This window comes from Lithobates pipiens, unplaced genomic scaffold (genome assembly GCF_037356315.1).
Source record: "Lithobates pipiens isolate NorthernLeopardFrog02 unplaced genomic scaffold, aLitPip1_a1.2 Scaffold_19, whole genome shotgun sequence".
NCBI lineage: Eukaryota > Metazoa > Chordata > Amphibia > Anura > Ranidae > Lithobates > Lithobates pipiens.
This window is the reverse complement of record NW_027507764.1, coordinates 327947011-327961667: the sequence shown is the minus strand read 5'-3', so window position 1 is coordinate 327961667 and position 14657 is coordinate 327947011. Positions and strand designations below refer to the sequence as shown.

At 45.0% G+C, this 14657-nt stretch overlaps 1 protein-coding gene across 1 annotated transcript in view; it reads left to right on the top strand.

Annotated features, from left to right (window-relative positions):
- The window catches only part of DROSHA (drosha ribonuclease III), a 579282-nt gene that overhangs the window by 136975 nt on the left and 427650 nt on the right, over window positions 1-14657 (top strand). Inside the window, exon 6 of the mRNA XM_077492043.1 lies at window positions 3474-3625. Within this exon, the coding sequence (XP_077348169.1) occupies window positions 3474-3625 (152 nt within the window). The remainder of the gene's footprint in view (window positions 1-3473; window positions 3626-14657) is intronic.

The following is a 14657-nucleotide window of genomic DNA, read 5'->3' as shown; positions in this document are numbered from 1 at the left end:
TACGGTCTTCTAACACCATTATCCAGATTAGAAACAAGGAAAACAGGCTAATACACGATACGGAAGGCATTGCGGCGGAATTCCATAGGTTTTACTCTAAGCTTTACAACATTCCACCCTCACACAAGCCGGCGACGGTGGATGGGCCGAGATGTGCGATCATAGACCAATATCTACGTAACAGCGGCATGCCAGGCCTATCAGTGGACGACGCTACAGAACTAGATAAACCCATTGAGGAATCGGAACTAATCCAGGCTATTAAATCTTTGAAAACGGGCAAGAGTCCGGGCCCAGATGGCTTTTCCGCTATTTACTATAAGACCTTTATACCCTTATTGACGAAACCATTGCTCCGCGCTTTAAATTCCCTCTCAGCACACCAGGAACCCTCACCTTCCTTTAATTTAGCGCACATCACAGTGCTCCCTAAACCTGGGAAAGACCCCAACTCCTGCTCCAGTTACCACCGATTTCGTTGCTCAATTTAGACATAAAGCTCTTATCGAAAATTATTGCCACCAGGTTGAACACTCTGCTACCCGATCTAATCGGGCCGACACAGGCGGGTTTTATGCCAGGGAGGGAGGCGCGGGATAATGTGGTTAAGGCGATAAACCTTCTCCATTGTATGAAGGGGGATGCTGTCGAGGGCCTTCTCCTGTCTACGGACGCGGAGAAGGCCTTCGACAGAGTGGCATGGGACTTCATGTTTGCAGTATGCAGGTGGGTGGGTTTCCAACCAAAATTGATGGCCTGGATCTCCGCACTCTATCGAAGCCCGACGGCCCGGCTCAAAATCAATGGAACCCTTTTGGAACCAGTACTTATACGAAACGGCACGCGTCAAGGGTGCCCTCTATCCCCTATATTATTTATCCTAGCATTGGAACCCTACATCCGCACAATCAATGCCAATCTGTCGATCAAGGGCCTTACGTTGGGACAAACGCAATTTAAAATAGCCGCTTACGCGGATGATCTCCTATTTGTCATAACCCAACCCCACACTTCAATCCCTAACCTCTTGAAGGAATTTGAGCTATTTGGATACATCTCCAACTTTAAAATTAATTACGAAAAATCTGAGGCTCTGAATATCTCCCTTAACCCTACCCGCCTGCTGTCTGCCAAATCTAACTGCCCCTTCAAGTGGGTGGACCACAGACTTAAATACCTGGGGATCTGGCTAACACCCGACCTGGACAACCTTTATGTACAAAATTTCCAACCCCTCCTAAATGAACTCCGCACAGATCTTCAGGACTGGCACCGTCACCCACTGTCATGGTTCGGAAGGGCGGCGGCGGTCAAGATGACGGTTTTGCCACGGGTACTGTACCTTTTCCACACTCTGCCCATCAAACTACCTAGGCGGTTTTTCGCACATCTGACAGCGTTAATAAGGGACTTCATTTGGGCCGGGAAGAAACCCCGAATTAGCTTATCGACCTTGACTTTGCCAAAAGTTAAGGGGGGGATTAATCTACCGAACTTCAAATATTACTACTATGCGGCACACCTGGTTCGTATTCTAGACTGGAATTGCCATGCAGCATCCAAGGACTGGGTGGGACTGGAGGGACGACTGACAGAGACTCCCTTGCGGTTTCTGCCTTGGGTCACCAGGGAGGCCCGTTCGGCCTCACTGTCCTCACACCCCCTGATAGGGCCCACCCTGGAGGTCTTTGGAGAGGCTTCACGCCAATGTGGACTGGCCTCCGATCCGGGCCCTTTGACACCCTTAGCCCACAACCCTAGCTTTGCATCAGGACACACTACAGTTTCGTTTCCGCACAGAAATGATGGGACGCCTGTGACAATAGCACACTGCGTAGAGGCAGGCAAGCTTAAGTCTTTTCAGGACCTCTCTAGAGACTTAAGAGCAAAACATTTTACACACTGGCAATACCGACAACTGCACGACTTTGTACACTGCCCGACTAACAGACCGCATGTTTTGAGGGAACAGACATGGTTTGAGCAGCTGTGCATCATGGGAGAACCGGTTCGGAAGGCGACCTCTCTGATTTACAGTTGGTTACAGGCGACCAGGACAGACCACTCGACCAAACATAAACGAGACTGGGAGAGGTTCCTCTCCACAACCTTTACTGATGAGCAGTGGAAACATGCCTGCATATTGGCGCATAAGTGCTCCATAAGCACTAGTTCCCAAGAAACAGCATACAAGGTCTTGTCAAACTGGTATTTTACACCAGTCAGACTTAGCAAATGGTATCCAGGCACGTCAGAACTCTGCTGGAGATGTGGAGGGGCAGGGGGTGATATGATACATATTTGGTGGGATTGTCCACAGTTGCGGAATTGCTGCTTGCTCCACATCTCCAACTACTCTTTGGGCAGGTACAAAAGATCAGTGGTACGCCATATGCTGAATGCGGCTAAGACAATCATTCCTCGGCACTGGAAATCGCCTCACCCCCCTTCACTGCGGGAATGGCTCTTAGAAGTAGACTTCCTATATAAGCTAGAAGAAACCGTGGCGATGGCCTCGGAAAAAACTGATAAATTTCACACACTATGGAGACCCTGGTTTATTTTTAAACTTACAGATGGTTATGCAAAACTCTGTACTGGTTGATTTGTGACAATCAGCTCGTCTAACTATCTCTCTGACTAATTGTTAATGTGATTTTACCGAAGCTGGTTATTATGATGTTCGAATATGCAAAATGGTATCTCTGTCCACACCTCGGGTTCGGGGCCAATGGAATTGGTACCCCTCAAACTACCCCCCCTCCCCTCTATCACCTATCCTCCTGTCTTGATCCTTTACTTCCCTCTTCTAACCCTTTTTCAGACACTTCAAAAATTCCTACCCCCACAAATGAAAATATTATTCTGCACGAGTTTCAGGGGGTTTTTGACTTTGACACTGATGTTTTATGTTAAGATTCACGTTTCTATGGAGACCTTCCTATGGTTTGTTTTTCTTATGTACCAACTTATAACACTGGATTGTGCGGTGCTCTATAGCGAACTTATGTAATAGAACAACATGTTTTTTCTTTTTTCAATGCCATGTGGGCTGAATGTTGATGGATATACATGTTCTTTTCCTGCAATGTATCAAGCTGTCAATTGTTCAATAAACTATATTGTTCAAAAAAAAAGGGCATGTCAAATCGTACCAATGTGAACCCGGGCTTAGCCATGAAACGTGGTTCATATTAGAATTGACTTTTGTGAAAGGACATCAAATACTTAATGTGTGCCAAGACAGCTTGAGTTATCGAAGCGGTGGAAGTTATACTGTGGTTCACAGTACAGCCACTGCAGTTGCTTTGTTACCAGACTGACAATACAGTATCTTTGCAACCCTGAGAAGCTTGTGATTTGTGAGCACGTGTCATGGCTAAACCACAGAATTATGTTAGGGTCCTTGATTGTGTAAGGATGCAAATGATAGTATATTAAAGATGTGACTCACTTGTTCCTTTTATTTACAGAAAGCTCCAGTGATTCTGACTGTGATACAGATGATGATAGCTGCTCCAGCAGCTCAGACTCTGAAGTGTTTGACGTGATCGCAGAAATAAAGAGGAAGAAAGCTCATCCCGACCGCCTCCATGAAGAGCTGTGGTATAATGACCCTGGTCAGGTTTGTATCTGCTCTGCTTACCATTTGCCTGGAATGACATGAGAAGCAGTGTTTCTTGTGAATGCATATCGGCACAGTTATTAATGAGCATCTAATGCAAAACTCCAGTCCGATTAAGAAACAGGATGTTTAAAAAAAATTCAGTTGTTCAAATCACTTCATATAACTGATAATTATTGCTCATTTCTGTTTTTAATGGAACAGTGGCTAATATACACTTTAGTACCTGTGGTCATTATTTTTCTTTTTTTTTTTTTTTTTTTTAATTGTATTTTTATTGAAAATATAAAGATAACAATGACAAAGTGTTTGCATAAATGCACAGGTAAACAGTAAGTCCATCATATAAAACAAATCAGAAACAGAGAGGGGGGAGGGAGGAGAGGGGAGGGAAGAAAGAGGAGGGGGGGGGGGGCAGGATATTTCAGCACATTCAGTATATCCTCATATAAATTAACAATTATTTGTGGTACAAAACAGCAATCGTCACAATCAAATATGCATAGGACAGTGAGCAGGAAATGTGGAAACTTCATTCCTTTAGAAGGGCATGGAACAGTGTGAACGTGCAATTTGAGCCTTAAACTCAGCGTAGGAGGTCCAAACTCAGAAGACTATATTAAGTAGCAGTATATAGTTTAGAGCGATACCACAGATCCCAAATCATTGAGAACTGAGGCATAGTGTCATGGACTATGGCTGTAAGCTTTTCCATACGGCCAATATGTTCTAGGTTCTGCAAGACTTGGGGGAAAGTGGGCGGGGTACGTGATAGCCACCGTATAGGGATAGCTCTCTTAGCTGCTAACAAAATAAAGGTGGCAAGCTTCTGAGCATGTCTAGAGAGTCCAGGAATCAGAAACCCTAGTAAGAAATACAGAGGGTCTAATGGGAGGGAAATCTCAAACAAGTCTTGGACGAAGGATTGTATTGTAATCCAAAATGGGCGGATCAATGGGCATGCCCAGAAGATATGGAAATGGGAACCTATATCTCCCCGACATCTCCAGCACATCGCAGGGGTCTTGGGATCATATTTATTTAAAATTTCAGGCGTTCTATACCAAAAGAGCAGAATCTTGTAAGCCGTTTCCTTCTGTTCCACACAGCGGGATGTCTTAGAGACGGCCTCCCAGATTCTCTGCCATTGTGGGAGTAGGATGGGATGTTCTAACACTTGCGACCACTTACGCATATATGAATGAGAAGATTCCGTAATGGGCACCGATTCATGGAGTATTCTATAAATGTCAGAGATTAAATGGGCCTGGTATGGGCCCTGAGCACATAAAAATTCAAATGGAGTTGGCTTATCAAGACAGAGAGTGGGGGATTTAGAAGCAAAGTAGTGTCTGATTTGCAGGTAGGAGTGGAAGAGTTGTTTGGGAATTTGGTGCTGTTTCTGCAATTCCGCGAATGATAGAAGCCTCCTGGTGAGTGGATGCACTATATTGCGGAGTTGAAACAAACCAGCTTCGGACCAAGGAATCACTCTATCATATGCTAGGCTGTCTGGAATATCTGGATTAAACAGTATGTTTAGCAAAGGAGGGCATTGGGAAGCCAGAGGAAGCAACTTTAGGCATTTCCTCCAGATTTCCAAGGAGAACAGCATCGGGGCCAGACAAATGCTACGAAGTGGACCCATGGAGGTTTTAAGGTCTGCCCAAAGCATGGCACAGATGTGTGCAGGCCCGGTGATGCTCATCTCAATTTCAGCCCATACCGTAGGGGCTTTCCGGGATGACCAGGTAATAACTGGTTTAAGGTGTGTAGCATAGTAATATTTGATCAGATCTGGGGCTCCCAGACCTCCACGCCATTTAGGAGCCAACATCACCGAACCTGCAACCCTATGCGCTCGATAATGCCAAATGAAGTTAAGAAAAGCTCTTTGGACAGCCTTAAGTTGGGACTTAGGGATTGGGATTGGAAGAGTATCAAAAAGATAGAGGAGTCTAGGCATCACTGACATTTTTAGGACATTGATACGACCCAAAAGTGAGAGGGGAAGCGAATCCCATTGCTTCAAAAGCCTAGCAATGTCACGAAAAAGTGGGGGGTAGTTAGCCAAGTATAAGATCGAATAGGAGGGAGTAATGTTAATCCCCAGGTATTTAATGGAGTCTGTGCACCAGTGAAAGGAATAGTTGTCTTGCAGTATTGTGAGAGCAGAAGAGTGAATGTGTATAGGTAAAGCTTCAGTTTTACTGGTGTTAATCTTGTACCCTGCTATGGAGCTAAAATCTTTCAGCAAGGACAACAGGTTCGGAAGTGAGATATGGGGATTGGTCAATGTCAGGAGGATGTCATCTGCAAATAGGGACATTTTATATTCCCTGTGGCGTAGGCATATCCCTCTAATGTCTGGGTGAACGCGGATGGCCTCCGCCAGGGGTTCGAGGCAGAGGATAAAAAGAAGAGGCGACAGGGGGCAACCCTGTCTCGTGCCGTTGCTCAAAGGGAAGGAAGACGATAGGTAGGATGCCAATTTGACCTGGGAAGAGGGGCAGGAGTAAAGGGCTTCAAGAGCTGAAACAAAAGGGCCTGTGAAACCATATCTTGCAAGAGTAGCAAACATATACGGCCAGCTAAGCCTGTCGAAGGCCTTCTGAGCATCTAGACTAAGAATAAGGGCTGGACGGGAGGTTTTGTTCAATAAATCAATCAGGTCTATTGTGCGTCTGGTATTATCACCTGCGTGACGAGTGCGTACAAAGCCAACTTGATCTCTATGGATGAGTGTAGGGATTATATGGGTCAGCCTATTAGCCAGGATCTTTGTAAAAATTTTATAGTCTGAGTTTAATAGCGCTATAGGCCTATAATTGTCAGGTAAGGAGGGATCTTTACCAGGTTTTGGTATGACCGAAACATGAGCGTGTAGGAATTGGGCGTGTGGAGTGGAGCCTTTAAGTAGGGAAGTATAGAGCGAGATCATGTGGGGACTCAGGACAGGTAGGAAAGTTTTGTAATAGGAATAGGGTAACCCGTCGGGGCCCGGGGCTTTTTGGCTGGGGAGTTGTGTGATTACTGCTTCAAGTTCGTCGGGTGATATGGCCGAATTCAGGGTTGCAAGATGGTCGGGGAGGAGTTTAGGTAATTTCAAGTGTTCAAAAAAGAGATCAAATCTCCCTTGTGAAAAGTCATAATTTGGGTCTTTCTGTAGGCAGTTATATAAATTATGGTAGAAGTCTCCGAAGATCCGTGACATAGTCAGGGGGCAATAAGTAGGTGTACCATCAGGATGTCGTAAAAAGTCGGGAGAGGGTTGAAAAGGACGTGGTTTCAACCTATTTACCAGCAGCTTATGAGGTTTGTTTGAGAATTCATAAAACTTCTGTTTGGACCACAGAAGAGATTTGTCTATTTTGCTCATTGCTAGGGATTTGAGCCGATTACGCAGGGAGATGACTTTTCGGAGCCTGTCCACCGTGGGGGAGGCCAACAGCAGTCTCTCTGCTAAGCGCAAATCGGTCATAATGGCAGAGCGCTGGGATGCCGCGTCCTTTTTAAGACGGGATCCCAGCGCTATGCACCGACCGCGAAAAACAGCCTTGTGGGCCTCCCACAGGGTGGAGGGACCCGTGACCGAGCCCGTGTTAAGTTGGAAGTATTCTGTGAGTCCATCTGTCAAAAGACTTTTAGTTTCTGGAGAGTGAAGAAATGTCTCATTCAGTCTCCAATGGCAGGTCTTAGGAAACGTAGATGAAAGGTGGACGTCTAAGTGGACTGAAGAGTGGTCGGACCACGTCATAGGGTTGATTTCAGAGGAGACTGCTGATGTTAACAAGGGCGAGGAGATAAAGAAGTGCTCTAGCCTTGAATAAAGCTTGTGAGGATGTGAAAAAAAGTGTACTGTTTGTGAGTAGGGTGTTTTATCCTCCAGATGTCTAACAAGCCTCTAGACCTGATCAACTTGCGAAATGATTTAGACAATTGAGTGGCTCGGGGTGGGGAAGCCGAGGGGAAAAGAGTGCGTCTATCCTTGTCTGACGACATTGTCATATTAAAATCACCTCCTAAAATCATAAACGGTTGAGCAAAGCGGTCTAGAACGTCAAAGACTGAGGACAAAAAGGTAAGCTGACCCGAGTTGGGAGCATAGATGTTAACTAAGGTGAGAGATTTAGCAAATAGGGAACATTTCAGAATGATAAATCTTCCATGAGGGTCTAAATGGGACGATGTGACCCGTAACGGGCAATGCCGACCAATCAGTATAGCTACCCCTGCCTTACCCGACGGGTCGGACGCTAGAAAGGAGGTCGGGAAATGTTTGCTAGCAAAATTAAAAGAGCCTCCAGCACGGAAGTGGGTCTCTTGGACCATTATCACGTCCGCCCCGGAAGCCCTAAACTCCTTCAGAGCAAGCCATCTCTTTTGAATGGAATTCAACCCTTTAACGTTATAGGTCAGGAGTTTCAATGCCATGATAGGTCAGCTAGGGGCCAGAACATGACAGAAAACCTCACACGTGCAACAAGCAGGATATAACAGTGGACCCAAAACAAATATACCTTACATAATAGAGTAATGTGCATGACACAAATAACAATATGATCGTATAACAAAATCTGTACCAAAAGCAAGCGGGCTCGGTGGAAAATTGGGATTAATCCCAGTGGCCCATCCACAATGGTAAAAATGTACCAAAAAAGAAAAAGGAAAGAGGGGAGGGATGGGGGTGGAATAAGGGGTCGGGGTTTAACGACCAACCAACAAAAACCTGGATAGCTAAGCGCCACCAGGGAACCCAGGTCCAAGCCATGGGTCTGAAGTGGAGAATTGTACATCTCCAAAACATGCAAAAATAGAAAAATTTGAAAAACTTGAAAAAAAAAAAAGTCGGGGGGGAAACGGACTGGGAGGATCCCCAGCCTCTCTCCAAAGTGAGCAGGTTGCCCCCAGGATAAACAGTAGACCCCGGTTGTGGAAAAAAAAAAAAAAGGGGGGGGGGAGGGGGAGCTATGTAGACTTATGCACATATCCGCAGACACGCACACACCTACACACAAGCAAATAACCTTTAGCATTATAACCTCTATCAGAAAAAAAAAAAAAAAAATTAAAAAAAAAAAATGAATAGTTCACAACCTGTTAAGGGGAGAAGAACAACATTTTTTTTGGGGTTAAACTGGAGGTAACGTCAGATAAGTTCGGCCACCCACCCCCCGGGCCAGGGGGTAAGTAAACCCACTAAGGGGTGTTGACTACCCATAACATCAGTGGGGTGTCAAGGTAAATAAGGCATCCAGAGGAAATCCGGAGAAAGCAGTTCAGGTCGGGAGTCTGGAGGCACGACTTTTCCGGGGTGTAAAGTTGGATCTGGACGTCTTCTGTCGCACCGGGGTCCAGATGCGGCTTGGAGCCAGCGGAGGCTTAGGCGTTGCTGGAAGAGGCTGAGAATCTTCTTCTGGAAGAGGTGGGAGACCCAAGTTGCGCAGGAAGGTGTCACTTTCTTGCAGATCGCGTAGGGAATATTGGGTGCCGTCCTTGGAAACGGATAAGCGGAAAGGGAAACCCCACCGGTAGGCCACTTTGTGAGACTGTAAGTGCAAAGTTAGTGGACGGAGGGTTCTCCTCCTTGTCAGGGTAATAGGTGACAGGTCACTAAAGATTTGTAGCTTAGAGCCTTTAAATTCAACTCTGGACTGATTACGAAATGCAAGAGTCAGGGCTTCCTTGCTGTCATAATAGTGAAAACGCACAATCACATCTCTCGGATTGGCCCCTAGAGGGGGTTTTGGATCCAGTGACCGATGTGCTCTGTCCAGGCGCCAATCTATGTCTGGGATATTCGGGGCTACAAAGTTGAAAAGGCTTAGGAGGTAGGTGCGCAGGTCTTTGTCTTCCACCGTTTCAGGAATACCCCTGAACCGAAGGTTTTGTCTACGTTCCCTGTTTTCCAAATCCTCCTGCTGGGCCTGTAATTGGGTCACAGTGTTTTTTATAGTGGCGTTGTCTTCCTCGAGAACCTGGACATATTGCACCATTTCATCAAATTTATATTCCAAAGAGTCCGTGCGCTCACCTAGCTGATCAATCTCCCCTCTCAATTCCTTGGCCACTTTCCCTGCCTCTAGTGCAATGGTAGGAGTGATTGCTTGTAATAGGGAGTGTAATTTAGTGTCCAGTAACTCCGCCGTTAGGGGGGGAGATGGGGATGATGAGAGTGTGGAGGTATCATTGAAGAGCATGTTGGTGCAAATGTCAGGCTGTTCCGGTGGGATCTGGGAGCTTTCAGGAACCCTTGAAGTAGCTTGTGGGGGTTTGCTCAGATAGCGGTCCATCGCTACAGGGGGCTGCGATTTAATAGCAGAGGAATAGGTGCGACGTTGATCCCCAATTTTGCCCATGGGGTGCGCGGCCGATTGAAATGAGTCAATAAGGAGACACCCTGTCAGTAAAGATCACATAAGCGTAAGATGGGAGTCACGGAGAGAGGACAGGGGGTCCAGGTCCTGTCTCTAATAGTCCATCACATCTATAAGCCTTGTGTGACTGGCCGGGACTGTAATATCTTGCTATTGGGGGGAAGCGTGTAGATCTGAGGGGGGTGTCAAGCTTCTTCAAAACTGTGAAGGGGAGGAGAGGGTGTAGCTGCACCAAACTGCGACTCCTTTAATAGCCCAGATGCAGGGGTATAGTAGGTGCGGAACTCAGGACACACTTCAGGTGGGGGCAACACACACTGGTCGTTTAAAGAGCAGTAAGGTGCAACAGTACTGAGGGAGGGTGAAGCAAGATGGCCCCCAGGGAAATATCAAAGAACAGAGCTCAGGCCTGGGAGCTTCAGAGCAGCTGAGGATTTCTTAGCAGAAAAGTTAGTCAGGGTGAGGATAACTGGGCAGCTTGGCTGTATCCGAATGATAGGGGAGAGGGAGAGTCCACACAGGCCTAGAGTAGAGTGGGCCTGAGGTGTACCAATATGGCCGCCGTGTTCCTCACCTGTCCTGTGTTCTCTGGGCCCGTTCGCTGGATCCTCTGCTCCTGGATATGTGGCTCTCAGGGGACCGCTGTGAGGGGGGTCCTCGACTGACCCTCGGGAGAAGCAGGGGGGCCCGTGGAACGCCGCGGGCTGGCGTTAGGCTTCCGGACCTAGTAGGCCCCAAGATGGCGGCGCCACGTCCCCGGGTGGCGGCCAGCTACGGCCCGGAGGACGGCGTTTGCGGTGGGTGCCGAGGTCGATACGGGCATCGGACTGTGCCCCACACTAGCGGCAACCCCGATGGACGGTGGGGAACCGATGGGAAGCTCGCCGGGCTCGGATGGCCAACGATCGTCAGAAGGCCTCGGCGGAGCTCCTCGGATACCGGTCATTATTTTTCTGTGCCCATCTCTGAATAATGGAGCAGATCATGGAAAATTCTCTTTCCATTGTGGTAGGTGAACATTGTTTAAAATGCAAGTACAGGTTTTTTTGTCTTTTTTTTTTAATCAATGCTTACCTTGGTAACACACAATGTAGTTACATTTTAGTCACGTTTCATTTACAGAAGGTTTTAATAGAGATACATTTTTCAATAATGAAAAAAAATATATTGAAATATGCCTCTAAACACAAACCTGTGTAAAATGTGGCACGTGAATGCGGCAAAACAGAAGTTTTTAAAAGTTCTTTACTATCTGTCAAGTTAAATCATTCAGGGGAGGTTACCGATTGTTAATTCAGATTCTCTATATAAACCCTGAAAAGTGGGAGGTTGAGTTGAGTTTGCTCCTTTTTTATTTATTTTTTTTATTTTTTTTAACTCGCTGCATAAGCTGGGGGTCTGTTACAACCATCATCTGTTCTTTTGGTAAAATACTTTCTAAGGTTCCTTCTGCTAGTTTGAGGGCATTTTTGTCAATTGATCTAGTGTGATAGAACTTCCTATATATAATATACAAGCAACACATGCTAGGTGTTGATTTACTGCAGTACTTACTGTTTATATCTTTTTGTGTGTTTTTAAAAAAATTAAAGAATTTCCAGTTTAAAAACTGGCAATACATGTAACAAGAATTAAGACATCTGAGATTCGAAGATGACAAGTGCCAAGGCTTTAAAAAGACATAACTTGGTGTAGAGGCAAGTATATTTTCTACTTAATGGGGCTGGTTTACATCAAATGGATCAAAGAAGCAAAAGTGGAATTCTTGCCAATAGCATTTTCAGTAGTATTGCTTCAGCTTTGAAATTAAGCAGAGGATGTAATTGGTTGCTATGGGCAGCTATTCCAGTATTCTTTGCTCCAGCTTTTGTAAATTGGTCATGGTGTCTAAGGTATGCGACTGATGTTATATAAAGCAAATATAAGAAAATTGTCTCTAAGAATCTCAAGAGGGCACCAGATTATCATATATTCTTCCAAAATAACTGTAGGAGCTAGTTTATATAAAAAAAAAAAATATATATATATATATATATATATATATATATATATATATATATATATATATATATATATATATATATATATATATATATATAATATATATAAAATAAACTTTCACGGAGGAGTGCAGCGGTTCAATATAGGGAGTCCATTTGGAAGCAAAACAGCTATGTAATTAAGCAATTTCTCGACTCAAGGGCCCCTTTATATATTCATGGCATAGGGATTCTCCACTGTCACAGAGCTGGTACAGATCCATTGGAAAACTTCTCAGCAGGTTGACTTAGCATGTAGACTTGAAGTCAATGGGCACAACAAGCAATTCCAGAAGGCTGCATTGGAGATAAGTGTAACCTGTTTAAACAAATAGAAAATGTGAACTTGGGTGCTTCCATTAGTCAATGCTAATCACTGCTCACTTTATACCCCCTGAGTTACAATCTGAATCTTCACCTTCAACTCCCTGACCCTGCAGTTTGGACATCCAAAGGAGTTAAGGTCTTGAGAGTCCTGTACTATGATGGTAAATTCCCATCCTTCGATGAATTTGAATTTAAGTATAACCTCCCTAACTGATACCTTTTTATAAATGTACAGTATTACAAAAGTGAGTACACACCTCACATTTTTTGTAAATATTTTAATATACCTTTTTATCTGACAACACTGAAGAAATTACACTTTGCTACAATGTAAAGTAGTGAGTGTACAGCTTGTATAACAGTGTAACTTTGCTCTCCACTCAAAATAACTCAAAACACAGCCATTAATGTCTAAACCGCTGGCAACAAAAGTGAGTACACCGCTAAGTGAAAATGTCCAAATTGGGCCCAATTAGCCATTTTCCCTCCCAGGTGTCATGTCATCATTAGTGTAACAAGGTCTCAGGTGTGAATGGGGAGCAGGAAGTTCAACATGTCACCTCATGGCAAAGAAAACTCTGATGATCTGGAAAATATAATAATTCTTGCTCTACATAAAGGTGGCCTAGGCTATAAAAGATTGCCAAGACCCTCAAACTGAGATGCATCAAAGTGACTAAGACCATACAGATGTTTAACAGGACAGGTTCCACTCAGAAAAGGCCTCACCATGGGTTGACCAAAGAGGTTGAGTGCACTTGTTCAGCGTTATATCCAGAGGTTGTCTTTGGGGAATAAACATATGAGTGCTGTCAGCATTGCTGCAGAGGTTGAAGGGGTGGGGGGGCCAGCCTGTCAGTGCTCAGACCATACGCCGCACCCTGCGTCAAATTGATCTGCATGGCTGTTATCCCAGAAGGAAGCCATTTCTAAAGATGATGCACAAGAAAGTCCGCAAACAGTTTGCTGAAGACAAGCAGACTAAGGACATGGATTACTGGAACTATGTCCTGTGGTCTGAGACCAAGAAAAACACATTTGGTTCAGATGGTGTCAAGCGTGTGTGATGGCAACTAGGTGAGGTATACAAAGATAAGTGTGTCTTGCCTACAATCATGCATGGTAGGAGTGTCATGGTCTGAGGCTGCATGAGTGCTGCTGGCACTGGGGAGCTACAGTTCGAGGGAACCATGAATACCAACATGTACTGTGACATACTGAAGCAAAGTGTGATCCCCTCCCTTCAGGGACTGGGCCGCAGGGCAGTTTTTCAACATAACGACTCCAAACACACCTCCAAGACAACAACTGCCTTGCTAAAGAAGCTGAGGGTAAAGGTAATGGATTGGCCAAGCATGTCTTTAGACCTAAACCCTATTAAGCATCTGTGGGACATCCTTAAACAGAAGGTGGAGGAGCACAGGGTTTCAAGCATCCACCAGATCCGTGCTTTGTGCACTGTTGTGCAGTCATGTTGGAACAGGAAGGGGCCATCTCAAATGGTTCCCACAAAGTTGGGAGCATGAAATTGTCCAAAATATCTTGGTATGCTAACGCCTTAAGAGTTCCCTTCACTGAAACTAAGGGACCAATCCCAACCCCTGATCTGGACCAGTGCACAAAGCAAGGCCCATAAAGACCTGGATGAGCAAGATGGTATTGTTAGCAACATAGAAAGGAGAGTACCCTTGTGGCTAACAGAAGCCAGTCTTCTAAAAAGACCAGTTAAACGTAATGCAAACTAATCACCAGGTCCAGATGGCTTGCATGCAAGAGTCCTCAAGGAACTTAGCCAGGTCATTCCTAGACCATTATTCCTTGCATTTAAGGAAAGCTTACTGAATAGAATGGTTCCAGCGGCTTGCCAAAAAGCTAACTTGGTACCAATATTCAAGAATAGGCCGAGATACATACCTGGAAATAACAGACCTGTAAGCTTAACATTAATAGTTTGTAAATTATTGGAGGGGATGATAAGAGGATCCAAGAGCTGGCTGATAAATAAAATCATTGCTAGCATGGGTTTCTGAAGGCCTAAAGGAAAAGAGGTAGGGATTTTGTGTGAGGCATAGGACAATTAAGTCACAATCGCCTCCATCCCTGTCAAAACGAAGCAAGAAGAGAAGTTGGGACTTTGCATGATTTGGAGGCAAAAATGAGCTATACAAGTCTGATAATGTTAAATTTATTAAATATTACACAATAAAATGCATCAAAGGCAGTGCTACATATTGCACCTTCCATCATGATTAATTGATTCATACATTAGCATATTGCACATAGACAATA